Source organism: Zalophus californianus, chromosome 16 (assembly GCF_009762305.2).
Source record: "Zalophus californianus isolate mZalCal1 chromosome 16, mZalCal1.pri.v2, whole genome shotgun sequence".
In the NCBI taxonomy this organism is placed as follows: Eukaryota; Metazoa; Chordata; class Mammalia; order Carnivora; family Otariidae; genus Zalophus; species Zalophus californianus.
Genome location: NC_045610.1, coordinates 20,149,877 through 20,167,022, shown reverse-complemented (window position 1 = coordinate 20,167,022; position 17,146 = coordinate 20,149,877). Strand labels below are relative to the sequence as shown.

The following is a 17,146-nucleotide window of genomic DNA, read 5'->3' as shown; positions in this document are numbered from 1 at the left end:
CCCTGCTGGCAGAGAGCCTGAAGCGGGGCTCGATCCCAGGACCCTGGGATCATGACCTGAGCTGAAATCAAGAGTCGCTTGCTCAACCAACTAAGCCTCCCAGGCGTTCACCGATCCGTACACCTTAAATAGGTGAATTTTATAGTATGTACCTTATATCTCAACAAAGCAGTTAAGAAAAAGACATATACTTTTTTTTTTTTTTTTACACGGGTAAGACTCTTGTGGCTAGGGGTGCATATTTGGGTGCTAACACTCTAAAGAGATTCAAGGAAGTGATTACTGTAAAAGTCAGATTCCTTTCAGGTAGAAGCAGGGTCGTGTGATTGAGACAAGGCATATGAAGGAACTTCTGGGGGGGGGGATAGGAAGGTTTTATTTCTTGACCCAAAGGTAGTTAATAAGGGTGTTTATAATAATTCATTATTTATATTCCACATATGTTTTATGGAGTTTTCTGTATCTGTTCTGTCATGTAATAAAATGGTTTTTATTTTTTTTATTTTTTTTTAAATATTTTATTTATTTATTTGACATAGAGAGAGAGAGAGACAGAGTGAGCACAAGCAGGGGGAGTGGCAGTCAGAGGCAGAGGGAGAAGCAGGCTCCCCACAGAGAAGGGGGAGTCCGATGTGGGACTCGATCCCGGGACTCCGGGATCATGACCTGAGCCGAAGGCAGTGGCTTAACCAACTGAGCCACCCAGGCGCCCTAAAATGGTTTTTAAAAACAGGGGAAATCGAGTATGAAATGACACCCAGTGCTGGCCAGACTGTAAGGGGCCCCCATACCCCGCCACCTCCTGGTATTCCTGCTCTTCCCTAATCCCTTCCCATGCAGTAAGCGTGAGCAGGACCTGTGGCATGTTTCTAACCCACAGAATAAGGCAAAGGCCACAGGATGTATGTGATTATGTTTGTGTGATTACATCATATAAGATCTAATGTCCACTTGGCTAGGAAACTGCCTCTTCCTCATTGGCTTTGAGGAAGTAAGCAGCTACGTTCCAGAGGCCCATGGGGTAAGGAACCGAGGGTGGCCCGCAGACAATAGCCAGCAAGAAACCGAGGCCCTCCGTCTGACAACCCACGGGGAACTGAATGCCGCCAACAACCATGTGAGTTTGGAAGATCCTTGCCCAGGTGAGCTTCAGATGCCACCATGGCCCCAGGTCACCCTTTGACTGCAGCTGGTGAGGCTAGTTGTTGAACTGTGCCCTAACGCCTGGTGCACAGAAACTGAGCTAATAACTGAGCGCTGTTTGAAACCACTGCATTCGTGGTGGTATTATTCCACAGCAATGGATAACCTGCCCCCGTGTTGGGGGGGGAGGGTCCCTAAAACCACTCCCAGGATCAGTGATTCACTAAAAGGACCCAGAGAACTCAACAAAGTGATTGTAGTCTTGGTTACAATTTATTACAGTGAAACAATAGATTAAAATCTGCAGAAGAAAAAGGCACATGGGACACAGGCCAAAGAGACACCAACTCTCCTTCCCCATGGAGTCACAAGAACAGTATTAATTCTCCTAGCGACAATGTGTGACAATGTACAAGGAGACTGCCAACCAGGGAAGCTCCCCCAAGGTCTGGTGCCCAGGCTTTTCCTGGGGGTCGGCCACATGGGCAGGCCTTAGTCTCCAGTCCCTCCAGAGGTCAAGCTGATACCTCCTGGCCCAAGACCCTCCGGGAAACAAACACTCTTATCAGGCAGGATACCCCAAGGGCTTAGGGGTTGCCTCCCAAGAACTAGTCAAGGGCCCACGCTCTCTTGGGAATGTGCGGTCTGCCCACCCGAAGCCTGCAGTTAGCCCTTTACAGCGCACCCATTAACTCTGGAAGTGGGACTCTTGTCGAGGTACCACTGGCTTGAAAGCAGAGGGAAAGGACAGGAAACCACTGGGTTTCTGACACCCAGGGAAACTTTACACCCTTATCGGCCTTATAGTCAGAGAGTTTCCAGGATTTAAGCCATAGAGCCAGAAGGCAGGGTGCAGAGGAGAGGAGGCTGAGACTGGGCACTCATACAGAAGCGTCTCCTGATCAGCCACTGAATAGAAGGCAAGGTTCCCCTCCTGCAGGTCCAGCCAGATGCCCACCACCTTCGGTCTGTCAGAGCCAAGGACAGTCTCCTTGACCATGTGCCATGCAGAGAGCTGGCTAGTCCCCTTCCACTCTACACAGTAGGAGTCCTGGGTCCTTCCCAGGATCTGGGTCCGTTTCATCCCCCAGGAAGCCACCCCAACTGCCCAGTGGCTGCAATGCTGAGTGTCCACTTCCCAGTACTGCTGCCCAGAAGAAAAGGCCTGGGAACATAAGGCCTGGCAGGTCACAAACCTCTCATGACCCCCGAGATGGGTCTGTGGATGGCGAGACACAGTCACTGCCCGGCCATCCTTGGACACCTCCAGGCTACAGGAGTGGCTGCGAAGGTCGAAGGTCGGACTGATGGCCCCTGAGGAAAAGAGCAAGGATATGACTGGCTCGCTCTAATAGCAAAAAGCAGCTTTGGGATGTTTTTGTTTTTAAAGATTTTATTTATTTATTTGAGAGAGCGAGCAAGAGTGAGAGCATGAAGGGAGGCAGGGGGAGGGGTAGAGGGAGAAGGGAAGTAGACTCCCTGCTGGGCAGGTAACCCAATGCTCAGGACCCTGGGATCATGACCCAAATGGAAGGTAGACACCTAACTGACTGAGCCACCCAGGCGCCCCGCAAAAAGCAGCTTCGTACCTTTGGGTGTGATAAAGTTTTATTCATACTGGCATTAAAACAGGTACATCAACTTGCAGTTTTCTGTATACACATCCCTAGTATTGTTCTAATCACAATACCCTTTTTCCATCTTAATTTTTACTTCCCCATTGGGCCTCTTTCAGGTAGCTGTCTCTGAATCCCACTCAGCATAGCCTGGAATTTGGGAGTCTTCAATCCCATTTGTCTTTGTAATCAGATCCCCTTGTGAGCCAAGGAGAGACCCAGCAGCCGCAGAAAGGCGGACCCGGCTGGCCAAATCCAAGTGTTCAGCCGCCCTCATACTTACACTGAGCAAACCGGGAGGCGCTCTTGGGGGCTGGGTGGCTCTGGTCAGGCAGTGGACATGAAGAGGAATAGGGAGCTTCTTGGACTTCTGCTAAGGATTTCAGAAAATCGGGAAGGGGAAAAGGTGTCATCAAAAATAAATAAATAAACAAATAAACAAATAAAAGGCAAATACAAGGTATCCAAACATCGTGATCAGGGCACACGGCTTGTCTGCTTCATCACATTTCCTCACACTTTTTTTTAGTGTCAGACTTGGATCAGGCAGAACATCCAACTCAAGTATGCGCAGCCCCATGTTCTCACCGTGGACTTTTTTTTACTGCGTGTTCCCCCCCCTCCACCCGTAAGCTCTAAGCTCCTTGCTGGTAGAGACCTTGTTCATCTTTATGTTCTAAGCACCAAGCGTAGTACCAGCTATATAGGAAGTAAGTGTTATGTGCATATCTAACAAATAAATTATAGGTCTAGGAGATCACAGCACCCCAACACCCAAAATATCCATGACACTACCCCCCATCAGTGCCTTAAACTGTTACTTGCATAAGTAAATTCTGAATGGGCACTTAAGAAACTAATACAAGCGGTTAACAGAGGCAGGGCAATAGGAAAATTGAATGAGGGTGGGAAAGAGACCTTCACTGTACGCTTTTATACTGTTTTGATTTCTGAATTTAAAATTTTAATTTTTTTAATTTCTCACAAGCTTTTCGCATTTTTTTTAAAGATTTTATTTATTTATTTGAGAGAGAGAGAGAGAGAGACAGAAATAGTGACAGAGAGCATGAGTGGGGAGGAGAGGGAGAAGCCGACTCCCTGCTTCTCAGGGAGCTTGACTCGGGGCTCGATCCCAGGACCCAGGGATCACGACCTGAGCCAAAGGCAGACGCCAACTGCCTGAGCCACCCAGGCACCCCTGAATTTCAAATTTCAGGGGTGCCTGGGTGGCTCATTGTTAAGCATCTGCCTTGGGCTCAGGTCATGATCCCGGGGTCCTGGGATCGAGCCCCGAGTCAAGCTTCTCGCTCTCCCACTCCCCCTGCTTGTGTTCCCTCTCTGGCTGTGTCTCTCTCTGTCAAATAACTAAATACAATCTTTTAAAAAAAATAAAATAAAAATTTTAATTTAACCCCAAAATCTTAAAACTGATTTTATTTATTTAAAGATTTTGTTTTTAAATAATTTCTACACCCAATATGGGGCTTGAACTCACAACCCTGAGATCAAGAGTCGCATGCTCCACCAACAGAGCCAGCCAGGAGCCCCTAAATATTGATTTTAAATTTGTTTAAGTAAATAAGATCACTAAGGAACCCAATCTAAATTTAGTGGGACACAGGAGCTAAGGGGGCACTTATTTCTCAGTTTTTGGAACAACTGATAAAGTGTGCTCTAACTTGTTTCCTTGAGTTTTTCCCAAGGGATCAGGTTTCTCCACCTAAATAAGAAATAACTTTTTAAGCAGAGCAAGATCATTTATTTATTTACTTATTTTTAAAGATTTTACTTATTTATTTGACAGAGAGACAGAGACAGCGAAAGAGGGAACACAAGCAGGGGGAGTAGGAGAGGGAGAAGCAGGCTTCCCGCCGAGCAGGGAGCCCGATGTGGGTCTCGATCCCAGGACCCTGGGATCATGACCTGAGCCGAAGGCAGACGCTTAACAACTGAGCCACCCAGGCGCCCCGAGCAAGATCATTTAAACATAAAAAGTTATAAGAGATATGTCTCTAAAGTATATAAAGTTGGCAGTGGTGAGAGCAGGAGGCAGAACGGAGGGAGCCCAGAGCTCACGTCTAAGAGGCAGGTGTGAATTGTTCTTCAGTGGTGACAAGCGTTACAATGGAGAACCTCCAAAGTCAGGACAGAGAGGTTCTTTTCTGCATTGTTATTGTTTACTATTAGCATACTCACCAGAGATGATATTTTAATTAAACTCATTAAGGACAATTTACAAAGTCGCATGCTTTGTTAACAAAGACATTTAATAAACATAAAAAGCAGCCTGTTTCTGAATCTCCTCAGGTGGATAACACAGGTGAGCAGCAAAATGAGATCTAGGTTCTGGATGTAAAGGTCTTAGAAAATGAGTTTCTATCTTTTAAAGGCCTAGGTGACATCATACCTCCAGCCATATCCAAAACACATATCCAGCCACAAAAACACCTCCGCCCACCCCTTCCTCATTTACAACAGCACAGGGATAACACAGCTGGGCTCTGGGACCCTATCCCCAAAAAACAAAGCTATTTGTCACTGTTTTTGTCATTTCCCCCAACTTCCATATTTAATCCTCTTTCACCCAATAAAATCAACTCACCCTGCGGCTGTTCTTCAAAGGCCTCCTTCCACGTGAAGTTTTCCCGTAATTTCTTCTGGATTTCTTCTAGGTCATGCAGAATGTCTCTCGTTTTTCTCTCGGGTGTGTTGGAAGTCACTGGCTTTGAAGAAGCCAAGGAAAGGTCCACCCCACCAGAAGAAGACTATTGATGGATCATCAAAAACAAATTAAATAAGTGAAGTTTCCTAAGGTGTGCAGCAAATAGTATATTCTAATTCTGCCATCTATCATTTTCTACTTGCCTCCTCACAGATTTTTAAAAACATAATTAGGTCCCTCAAACTACATGCCTTGAAAGCAATTTGGAAGAACACACAGTGCAGCAAAAATATTAAAGTGTGGTTATTTCTGGGTGGTAGGGTTACAGACAATGTTCCTTTGTTTTCTTTAAACTGCTATGCATTTTCAGGGCACCTGGATGGCTCAGCTGTGAAGTGTCTGCCTTCAGCTCGGGTCATGATCTCAGGGTCCTGGGATCAAGTCCCGCATCGGGCTCCCTGCTCGGCGGGAAGCCTGCTTCTCCCTCTCCCACTCCCCCTGCTTGTGTTCCCTTTCTCGCTATCTCTCTCTCTGTCAAATACATAATCTTAAAAAAATTTTTTTAAAAAAACCTGCTATGCATTTTCTAGTATTATGTACAATAAATGTGGATTTCTTAGGTAATACCCAAAAAGTAGTAAAATTTGTAAGCCCATCCTCTAGGGGCTTTACAAAATAAATAATACAATAGTGAAATAGTCACCAAGATCAGCCACAGAGGCCATAATAATCTTCCCCGGAAGGCTATCATTCCATCACCTCTGCTCTCAAGAACCAGGGTAGACATGTGGCTGGGCATCCAGGCCCTCCCAGCTCTCTGGGGCCGCCAACACATGCTCCCTGACTTTCTTTAACCTTGGGTCCTGTAATTCCCCAACACAGCCTCTCATCTCCTCCCACCTTGCCACCTTTGGCCTCTGATGTTCCTTCCCAACTTTGCATACTCTTATTTTCCACTCTTCTTACCAACTGTAAAGTAGCAGGCACCACGGACTGAGCACTTCACGTGGCTTACTTCTAATTTGTGTAACAACCTTCCAAGGTAGGTTGGTTATCCCCCTTTTACAAAACAAGTTATAGCTCACGGAGGTGAACTAAATCACCACAGTGAATTTTATCGTCCTGCATTTTCCCACCACTTGAGCGCTTTTTTTTTTTTAATTTAAAAGAATTTTTTTTTGAAGATTTTATTTATTTATGTGAAAGAGAGAGCAAGAGAGAGAGAGAGCACAATGGTGGGGAGGGGCAGAGGGAGAGGGAGAAGCAGGCTCCCCACCAAGCAAGGAGCCCGACACAGGACTCGATCCCAGCACCCTGGGATCACGACCCGAGCCGAAGGCAGACGCCCAACCGACTGAGCCACCCAGGCACCCCTCGAGCACTTATTTAGACCAGAGCTTCTTTAGTCCTTACATCAAACCAATGCAATGTCAAGTGTGCAAGTCAGACTCTCAGGCTTTCCTCCCCCCAACACCTTGCAGCCCTGAAGACCCCTGAGTATTTGCTGAGCACTTACTATGCGGCAAGCACCTTGCTAAGCTTGGGGATACAAGAGTGAACAAAAGCCATCAGGGTCTCTACCCTAATGAAGCTTAGAGTCCAGGGCAGGGGAGGAGGGAAAACAGACATGAATAAATTATGGCACCCATCATTATCAAGATGCAATTTGTGGTATCGTAAAAGCCTCTAACAGGGAGACTTGTTCGAGGAAATCAGTGAAGGTTTCTCCAGGAAAGTGATGATCTAGCCAGGGTCTGAAGGATGAGAGGTGTTATCTAGGTGGCAGGGCGATAGAACATTCCACGGAGTGCAAACCCTGTGGTGGGAAGAAGTATGACACCCTGGGGGACTGATAGGGGCCAGAGTGGCTGAAGCTTGAAGAGCCCGGGGAGTATTGGGGGAGGGGAGCCCGCTGGAAGGAGACAGGACAGGCAGACAGGGAAGGAGTCCTGCAGGGCCCTGTTCGTTCTTTGAGGACAGCCAGGATCTGGGTCTTAATCCCACACAAGCAGATGTCACTGGAGATGTTGTAAATCAGATTTGTGTTTGAGAGGATCACTCTGACAACCATGAGGAGAGCAGACCAGCAGGAATAGAGTGGGGTAAATAATTATTGCAGCAATCCAGGCAAGAAATGATCAGAGGCTTGGGGCGCCTGGGTGGGTCCGTCGCTTGTGTCTGCCTTCGCCTCAGGTCATGATCTCAGGGTCCTGGGATGGAGCCCCGCGTTGGGCTCCCTGCTCAGTAGGGAGTCTGCTTCTCCCTCTGCCACCTCCCACCCCCAGCTTGTGCTCTCTCTCCCATTCACTCTCTCTCTCAAATAAATAAAAAAAAGATTTTATTTATTTATTTGACAGAGAGAGACAGCGAGAGAGGGAACACAAGCAGGGGGAGTGGGAGAGGGAGAAGCAGGCTTCCCACTGAGCAGGGAGCCCGATGCGGGGCTCGATCCCAGGACCCTGGGTTCATGATCCGAGCCGAAGGCAGACACTTAACAACTGAGCCACGCAGGCGCCCCAGATAAAATCTTTAAAAAAAAAAAAAAAAGAAAGAAATGATCAGAGGCTTGGATCAGAGACATCTCCAAGGAGCTGAAGAGTAGTAAATAGGCTCTGGGGATGTTTAGGCCGGTGAGGGAGGGGTGACATGATTCCCAGGTTCCTGGCTTGTGCCCTTAGAAGGATCATAGGGCCAGTCACCGAGATGGGGACTCCCAGAGGAGAAACAGTTTGGGACATTCTAAATGGGATGTGCCTTTGAGATACACGGAGGAAAAGGTAAGAAGGAAGATAGCAGACCACAGCTCAGAGAGGGGTCCAGGCTGGAGCTATGTTTGCGCATAGGGTGGTAATTAAAGCCATGGTGTGGGGAAGACCACTCAGTGGGGAAGAAAAAGGGATGTACCCCTCAGCCTTAAGGCATTTGGGCATTTCGTTGCTGAGGAGAGGAAAAGAGAGTGAGCCTGCAAGACAGCTGGGGAAGGAGCAGCCATAGAGAAACAGGGGAAGGTCAGAAGACCCCTGTCCCAGAAGCTAAGGGAAAAGAAAGCTTCAGGAATGAAGGTGTGGTCAAAGGCTGCTGAAAGGTCAGTGAAGATGGGGACTAGACTGTCTGCAGGATTTGCATAGAGGTCCCTGGAGATCTCAGAGCTGGTTAGGTGCAGAGGTAAGGATGGAATCTAGCCCACCTGAAGCCCCCCACCTCACCTCAAGCTTTGCACACTTCTGGTCATCCATGTGTGACAGTAAGAAAATGGTAAAAGATGAAGACTTATTGCATCCTTCAACTCCCAACATAGTCCCGTGGCTCCAGCTGGAAGCTGTCCCTAGCCCCGCCCCCAGCACACGCTTTCCCCTCCGGGCTGAGCCTACCATGCTCATGCTCGGGGTGCTCCCTTCATTGTCTGGTCCGGATTCGGGGAGGTGCCTCTGACTCTGAAGACTCCTGACAATGTCTACGAGCTGTTCCACCAACTCCGCCAGCTCACGCCCAACTTCTGGGATGCTCTTCTGTGCCGCTGCCTTTAAAAGAACAAAGCAGAACCCAAAGCTGGACCCAGGACCCAGTTCTAGACAGAGGGAGCTGTAAACACTGCACAGGGCGCCTGGGTGGCTCAGTTGGTTAAGCAACTGCCTTCGGCTCAGGTCATGATCCTGGAGTCCCGGGATCAAGTCCCACATCGGGCTCCCTGCTCGGCAGGGAGTCTGCTTCTCCCTCTGACCCTCTTCCCTCTCATGCTCTCTGGCTCTCATTCTCTCTCTCTCAAATAAATAAAGAAAATCTTAAAAAAAAAAAAAAAAAAAAAAAACAGCACAAAGGAAGCAGGCAACAGAGTGACAAAAATGTCCGGAGGACAAGGAGGTAGATGGCCCAGACCTTTTGCATGCCTACTGCTTGTCCAGTGGCCATAACAGGGAACCAGAGCCCATCCCCAGGCTGGGGGGGTGGGGTGTGAGAGTGAAGCCTAAAGGGACTTGCGGGCTCATCATTCTGAACAGAGGTCAGAGCAGGGATGCTGAGAGCCTGGCAGGGTGGGTGCAGCTGGTAAGGTGAGTGGAGCAGTGGATGGCATTCAGCTGGAGAGGTTGAAGATCCACTCTCATCAGAGTCATCCTGTGTCCTCACCACTCCTTTCAAATTGAAAGTGACCCTCCCTCTTTCTCCTCTTCAACAATGCAGACACTCTACCGGTTCACTGTGCAGGGATCTTGGAGACTTTATTCTTTTTTAAGATTTTATTTATTTATTTGCAAGAGAGAGAAAATGAGAGAGAGCGTGAGCAGGGGAAGGGTCAGAGGGAGAGAGAGAACCCCAAGCAGACTCCCCACTGAGTGTGGAGCTCAACGTGGGGCTCGATCGCAGGACCAAGGCAGATGCTCAACCCACTGAGCCACCCAGGCACCCCAGATGTTGGAAATTTTAAAGTGATGCACAGAAACAAGCTCCTTTTATTTGATTATTGACATCCTCCAGATTTAGTTTTTACTTTTTAAAAGACTTTATTTTGGGGATGCCTGGGTGGCTCAGTCAGTTAAGCGGCTGCCTTTGGCTCAGGTCATGATCCCAGGGTAATGGGATCGAGTCCCACATTGGGCTCCTTGCTCAGCGGGGAGCCTGCTTCTCCCTCTGCTGCTTTTCCTGCTTGTGCTCTGTCTCGCTATGTCAAATAAATAAATAAAATCTTTAAAAAAAAAAAAGACTTTATTATTTAAGTAATCTCTACACCCAACATGAGGCTCAAACTCATAACCCTGAGATTAGGAGTTGCGTGGTCTTCCGACTGAGCCAGCCAGGCCCCCTGACATCCTGCCCGTTTAAAGCGACACTCAGATTAGAGGGCGCTAAATAACCCCACTTAAAGACCTTGATCTGCTCAGCTGCCTGGCTGGGAGTGGAAGTTCTGCAGCCAACATTCTGGCAACAACTTCCAGATCTGGTGGCACTCATCAGAAGCAGGCAGGGCCCAGACTTCAATGGTGAACATTGCATTACCTCCAAAAGGGGTCCTATATAGAGTTACAGAAATACAATGTGTTCATTATCCAACTGTCAATAAACCAGTTTTAATAACTTTGTTTTAACATACCACATTTTTTAAATCATGCTAGGACCTCAAAAACTGGAAATGACCCAGGACCTTCTGCAACTCTAAGAAGCCTGATGTCCCTCAAAATAGTATGTGTTTTGGAAGCCATAATCAGACTACTTTAGAGAGGGAGGTAGCCGACCACTGGTAACACCATTTGCTCTTAAATTTCCAGGCCCCACTCCTAAATATTCAGGTGGCTGGAACTGAAAAGAGGAGCCCTTATCTAGGCACTGGAGCAAATTAAAAACTTTAAAATAAAAAGTATATTGTTTTTTCTATTCATAAAAGAAATGCACACTCACTGCAGTGAATTTAGAAAATGCAAAGCATGAGGGGCACCCGGGTGGCTCAGTCGGTTAAGCATCTAATTTCAGCTCAGGTCATGATGTCAGGGTCCTGGGACTGAGCCCCACGCCAGGCTCCCTGCTGAATGGTGGGGGGGGGACCTGCTTGTTCCTCTCCCTCTGCTACTCCACCTGCTTATTCTTTCTCTCTCAAATAAATAAATAAAATCTAAAAAAAAAAATGCAAAGCATGAGAAAGAGGGAATGTTTTAAATCATCCAATATTCTACCATCCAAAAATAATCATTCTTCCTTAACAGCCAATGGTAAGTATATTCAGTTACCATAAGCAACATTAGCAAACAGTTTTAAAGACCTGAGGGATAATGCTGTATTTATAATAAAAAAGAAAACAAATTTTAATCATAATCACACAAAAAAAATGGAAGCAACCAATATGTCCCATCAGAAAGTGAATGGATAGATTGTGGTACATTTATGTAATGGAATATCATTCAGGAATAAAAAGAAGTGAGTTATCAAGCCACAAACCATAATTTTGCTTAGTGAAAGAAGTCTATCCGGAAAGGCCAGAAATTGAATGATTCTAACTATATGACATCCTGGAAAAAGCAAAACTAAAGAGACAGTAAAAAGATCCACAGTTGCCAGGTGTTGGGGTGAAGGTACAAAGAGGTGGAGCACAGGGGATTTTCAGGGCAGTAAAACTGTATGACACCATAACTGTAGCTACGTGATATCATGCATTTGTCAAAACCTATAGAACTGTACAGCACAGAGTGAACCCTAATATCAACTGTGGGTTTTAGTTTCAATTGGCAATAATTACGCCTTGGATAAACCTCATTGGCTATGATACTGCCACCGCGCAAAGCTCAACTCTAGATTCTAGTGAATAACGTATTAATGTTGATTCATCAATTGCAACAAATGTACCACACTAATGCAAATGTTAATAATAGGGCAAACTATGAAGGGCAAATGGGGACTTGCCATACTATCTGCTCAATTTTCTGTAAACTTAGAACTGCTCTAAAATGCTTCTCCCTCTCCTGCTTTTGTTCCCTCTCTCACTGTCTCTGTCAAATAAATAAAAAATCTTTAAAAAAACTGCTCTAAAAAATAAACTCTTATTAATTAATTAAAATTTTAAAAAAGAGGATATAACCTGGTTATACAATGTGGCCTCAACTCTGTTTAAAAATATTATAGGGGGGATGTGTGGGTGGCTCAGTCGGTTAAGCATCTGCCTTTGGCTCAGGTCATGATCTCAGGGTCCTGGGATTGAGTCCTGCATCGGGCTCCCTGCTCAGCGGGGAGCCTGCTTCTCCCTCTGCCTCTGCCGCTCCCCCTGCTTGTGCCCTCTCTCTCTCTCTCTCTCTGATAAATAAATAAATAAATCTTTTAAAAAAAGAAGAAAGATGTCAAGTCAATCACCTAAATTTATACCTCAAGGAACTAGGGAAAAAAGGGCAAACCAAACCCAAAGCTAACAGAAGGAAGGAAATAATAAAGATTATTGGAGATAAATAAAATGGAGAATGTAAAAACAATAGAGAGAATCAATGAAACAAGAGTTGGTTCTTTGAAAAAAATCAACGAACTGATGAATCTTTAGCTAGACTGATAAAGAAAAAGAGAGAGGATGGAAATGCAAGCTGGTGCAGCCACTCTGGAAAACAGTATGGAGGTTCCTCAAAAAGTTGAAAATAGGGGCACCTGGGTGGCTCAGTAGTTAAGCGTCTGCCTTCGGCTCGGGTCATGATCCCAGAGTCCTGAGATCAAGCCCCGCCTCGGTCTCCCTGCTCCGTGGGAAGCCTGCTTCTCCCTCTCCCACTCCCCCTGCTTGTGTTCTCTCTCTCGCTGTCTCTCTCTCTGTCAAATAAATAAATAAAATCTTAAAAAAAAAACAAATAAAAAGATTGAATCAGCAATCAAAATCCCAACAAAGAAAAGTCCAGGACCAGATGGCGTCACTGGTGAATTCTACCAAATACTTAAAGAAGAATTAATACCAATCCTTCTCAAACTCTTCCAAATCATTGAAGATGATGGAACACTTCCTAACTCTTCAGTGAGGGCAGCATTACCCTGATGCCAAAGCTAGATAAACACATCACAAGAAAATTACAGACCAATATCCCTTATGAATATTGATGTAGAAATCCTTAACAAAATACTAGCAAACTAAACCCAACAGCATATTAAAAGGATAACACATCATGACCAAATGGAATTTATCCCAGGAATGCAAGGTGTTCAATTTAAGAAAAACCAATGTGAGGGGCGCCTGGGTAGCTCAGTTGGTTGGGCAACTGCCTTCGGCCCAGGTCATGATCCTGGAGTCCCAGGATCGAGTCCCGCATCAGGCTCCCGGCTCAGCGGGGAGTCTGCTACTGCTTCTGACCCTCTCTCCTCTCGTGTTCTCTCTCTCATTCTCAGATAAATAAATAAAATCTTTAAAAAAAGAAAAAGAAAAACCAACATGATACACCATATTAATAGAAGAAGGAAACACACGCGCGCACACATACAAATTATCTCAATTGATGCAGAAAAGGCATTTGACAAAATCTAACATCTTTCATGATTTAAAAAAACACTAGAAAACCAGGAATAGAAAGGAATTTCCTCAACATAATAAAGAGAATCTACGAAAAGTCCACAACTAACATCATACTCAATGGTGAAAGACGGAAAGCTTTCCCCCCAAGATAGGGAACAAAACAAGCATGCCTGATTTCACTTCTGCTACCCAACATTGTACTGGAAGTTTTAGCCAAATCAATTAGACAAGAAATAAAAGGTATCCCAATTGGAAAAGAAAAAGTAAGATGATCTCTACTCACATAGGACATGACCTTATAAATAAAATCCTAAAGAATCCACAAGAAAGCTATTAGAGCTAGTAAATGAATTTAGCTAAGTTGAAGGGGACAAGATCAGCACCCAAAAAGAAGTGTGTTTTTATACACCTGCAGTGAACTATCCAAAAAGGAAATTAAGGAAGCAATTCCATTTATAACAGCACCTAAAGGAGTAAAATGCCTAGGAATAAATTTAACCAAGGAGATGAAAGGACTTATATTTTTGGAACCTACAGAACATCACTAAAAGAAAGTTAAAAAGACCTAAATAAATGGAAAGACATTTCACATTTTTGGGAAGAAGACTTAATATTGTTAAAGATGTCATACCCTAGCTGACCTACAGATTCAATGCAATCTCTCTCAAAATTCCAACAGCCTTCTTTGCAGAATGGTAACATTAATCTTCAAATTCATATGGAATTGCAGGAGCCCTGAAGAGCCAAAACAATCTTGAAAAAGAAGAACACAGTCAGACGGACTCACACTTTCTGATTTCAAAATTTACTACGAAGCTATAGTAATCACAACAATGTGGTACTGACATAAGGACAGACCAAAAAACCAATGGAATAGAATTAGGAGTCCAGAAATAAACCCATTCATCTATGGCCAACTGATTTTTATAACGGTGCCAAATCCACTCAATGTAGAAAACAGTCTCTTCAACAAACAGCGCTGGGACAGCTAAATTTCCACATGCAAAAGAATAAAGTTGGACCCCTACCTCATGCCATATAGAAACATTAACTCAAAATGGATCAGCAACCTAAATATAAGACCTATTACCATTAAACTCTTAGGAGAAAATATGGGGGTAAATCTTTATGAACTCAGAATTCGGCAATGGATTTAGATATGATGCCAGAAGCAAGAGCAATAAAAGAAGAAATAGATAAATTGGACATCAGCAGAACTTAAAACTTTTATGCATCAAAGGACACCATCAAGAAAGTAAAAAACAACCCATAAGATGGGGGAATATATTTCCAAGTCATATATCTGATAAGGGTTTAATAACCAGAATTTATAAAGATTTCCTAAAACTCAACAAGAAAGGGCGCCTGGGTGGCTCAGTCGGTTAAGGGTCTGCCTTCAGCTCAGGTCGTGATCCCAGCATCCTGGGATCCAGGCCCACATGGTGGGGCGGGGGGGGGGGGGGGGGGGGGGGGGGGTCCCTGCTCCGCAGGGAGTCTGCTTCTCCCTCTGCCCCTCCTCCTACTCATTCTCTCAGTCTCTCTCTGAAATAAATAAAATCTTTTTTTTTTAAGATTTTATTCAGTTATTTGACAGAAAGAGACACAGCGAGAGAGGGAACACAAGCAGGGGGAGTGGGAGAGGGAGAAGCAGGTTTCCCGCTGAGCAGGGAGCCTGATGCAGGGCTCGATCCCAGGACCCCGGGACCATGACCTGAGCCGAAAGCAGACGCCCAACGACTGAGCCACCCAGGCGCCCCTGAAATAAAATCTTAAAAAAAAAAACTCAACAAAAAAAAGACAACCCAATTTTTAAAAACAGTCAAAGGACCTGAATAAACATTTCTCCAATGAAAATATATAAATGAGCAATAAGCACATGAAAAGATGGTCAGTCAATATCATCAATCTCAGGGAAATGCAGACCAAAACGGCAGTGAGAAAGCACTTCACTCCTAATGGAAAAGCTATCCTATAAAAGTGGCAGGAGGGAGGAATCAAAATAAAATGAAAAATAACAAGTATTGGCAAGGATGTGGAAAAATCGGCAACTCCCACTTTGCTGGTGGAAATGTAAAATGTTGTAGCTGTTGTAGAAAATGGTTTGGCTGTGTTCCTCAATAAGTTGAATATAGAACTCCCATATCACTCAGTGAGTCCACGCCTAGGTATTTACCCAAAAGAACTGAAAATAAGTACTTGATTACGTGCACACCAATGTTCCTGCATCGCTACTCACAGTCACCAGAAGGTGGAAACCATCCGAATGGTCCATCAGCGTATGAACAGATAAACAAAACGTGGTACATCCATACAAAGGAATATTATTCAGCCACCATAAGAAATAGAATTCAGGTGCATGCTACAACATGAATGAACCCTGGAAACACGGTAAGTGGAAGAAGCCAGACACAAAGGGACAAATATTATATGATTCCACTTATATGAAATATCTAGAGGAGGCAAATCATGGAGACAGAAAAGATTGGAGGTTACCAGGGGACGAAGGGAGCTGGAATGAGAAGTTATCGCTTTTAAGGGGTGCAGAGTCTCTGTGGTGATGACCTGTGGCAACAGAAACTGGTGATAGCTGCACATCACTGCGAATATAATGCCACTAAATTGTACACATAAAAAACGGCTGAAAGGACTAATTTTATGCTGTATCTTACCCCAATGTAAGAATGTTCAAAGAGACAGCGGAAAGACTGGGAAGAAGTGAAAATGTGCCAAGAAGTAGCTAGAGCAGCCAGGCTGATTGGATGTCAGGAGACTGGGGTTCCCCCCGCAACTTCTTCATACTTAGAAGCGGGAGTGCTCAGAGTGAGAGCAGCCCTGCGACAGCAGGCAGGCCGGGCCGGACCCGGGGAAGAGCGGGTCCCCCTCCCTACCGGCTGCGGGGCGGCGCGACGCGGGGGCGCGGGCGCGGGCGCGGGGCGGGGCCGTCAGTCACCTCGCGCAGCGCGCGGCTGTACTTGTCTACCAGCTCCTGCAGCAGCGTGTTCTTCCGCAGCTGCAGCGGCGCCGGGGCGCTCTCCCGGCAGGTGGGGCAGGAGCGCGGGCGGCTGGCGCTACCCGCGGCCCACAGGCCCTTCAGGCAGTCGCGGCAGAAGCTGTGGCCGCAGGGCAGCGTAGCGGGAGTGGCGAGCAGCCCCTGACAGATGATGCAGCCCAGGTCGTCCTCGACCAGCCACACGGGGATGGCCGGGCCGGGATCCACGCCCGCCATGGTGACCAGGCCACCCCCGCGGGACGCCGGGGCGCGGAAGTCAGGGCCTCGTTGGGGACCGCCCGCTCGCGGCGACGTCTCCTCCGGCTCCTCCCCCGGCCTTCCTCTCCCCGCCTCGGCTCACCCTTTTTTTCCGGTCTCCTGTCCAGCTAAAAGCGGCCTTTGAGCCTCCCCCGCCCGGCGCGGGGCGCCCTAGGTCAGAGGTGGCGGGAGTCACGGCCTCCTGCGCGGGGAGATCAGCTCGCCCCCAAACGCTAGGAACCTGCTGATGTCCCAAAGACCCTTTAGCTTGATGCCCCCCCCCGACCCCCACCACCACCGCACACACCCTGGCGCATTAAAACGCAACCCGACAGTCCATGAAGAGAAGAGAGGGTTCGGTTCAAGAACTTTTTTATGAGAATGCGCCCACTAGATGTCATCCAGCCGCTCCAACAAGTAGTAAAGGATTAAAGAATACCCGGTGCACATAACTGTTTAAAAATACCGATGCTGGGGCTTCACTCCCAGAGAATCTGATTTCATCGTCTGGGGTGGAG

General features: G+C 46.3%; 1 protein-coding gene and 1 non-coding gene across 4 annotated transcripts; both read right to left on the bottom strand.

Moving 5' to 3' along the window:
* Positions 1 to 640: 640 nt before the first annotated feature.
* Positions 641 to 16,651, bottom strand: RNF135 (ring finger protein 135). 3 transcript variants are annotated; one of them, XM_027568431.1, is made up of 5 exons: positions 16,332 to 16,651; positions 8,793 to 8,942; positions 5,362 to 5,524; positions 3,043 to 3,132; positions 641 to 2,457 (listed from the first exon to the last, which is right to left on the bottom strand). In XM_027568431.1, the coding sequence occupies exons 1-5, from the start codon at positions 16,605 to 16,607 to the stop codon at positions 1,928 to 1,930; spliced, it is 1,209 nt and encodes a 402-aa protein (XP_027424232.1). In that variant the 5' UTR covers positions 16,608 to 16,651; the 3' UTR covers positions 641 to 1,927. The 3 variants fall into 3 exon arrangements, with proteins under 3 accessions (XP_027424232.1, XP_027424233.1, XP_027424234.1); XM_027568432.1 differs by having other exon boundaries at positions 3,043 to 3,129; XM_027568433.1 differs by lacking the exon at positions 8,793 to 8,942.
* On the bottom strand, positions 11,552 to 11,691 carry LOC113908414. Its single transcript, XR_003515479.1, has one exon. It is a non-coding gene; the product is annotated as a U4 spliceosomal RNA (small nuclear RNA).
* Positions 16,652 to 17,146: the final 495 nt, after the last annotated feature.

What these genes read in the sequence shown, in the direction of transcription:
- RNF135 (XM_027568431.1), bottom strand. Translation starts at nt 16,607, where the DNA reads ATGGCGGGCGTGGATCCCGGCCCGGCCATCCCCGTGTGGCTGGTCGAG. An exon ending in ACAGCCGCGCGCTGCGCGAG is followed by an intron (nt 8,943 to 16,331) that starts GTGACTGACGGC and finishes GTTCTTTTAAAG; the next exon opens with GCAGCGGCACAGAAGAGCAT. An exon ending in CTTTGAAGAACAGCCGCAGG is followed by an intron (nt 3,133 to 5,361) that starts GTGAGTTGATTT and finishes TGAAATCCTTAG; the next exon opens with CAGAAGTCCAAGAAGCTCCC.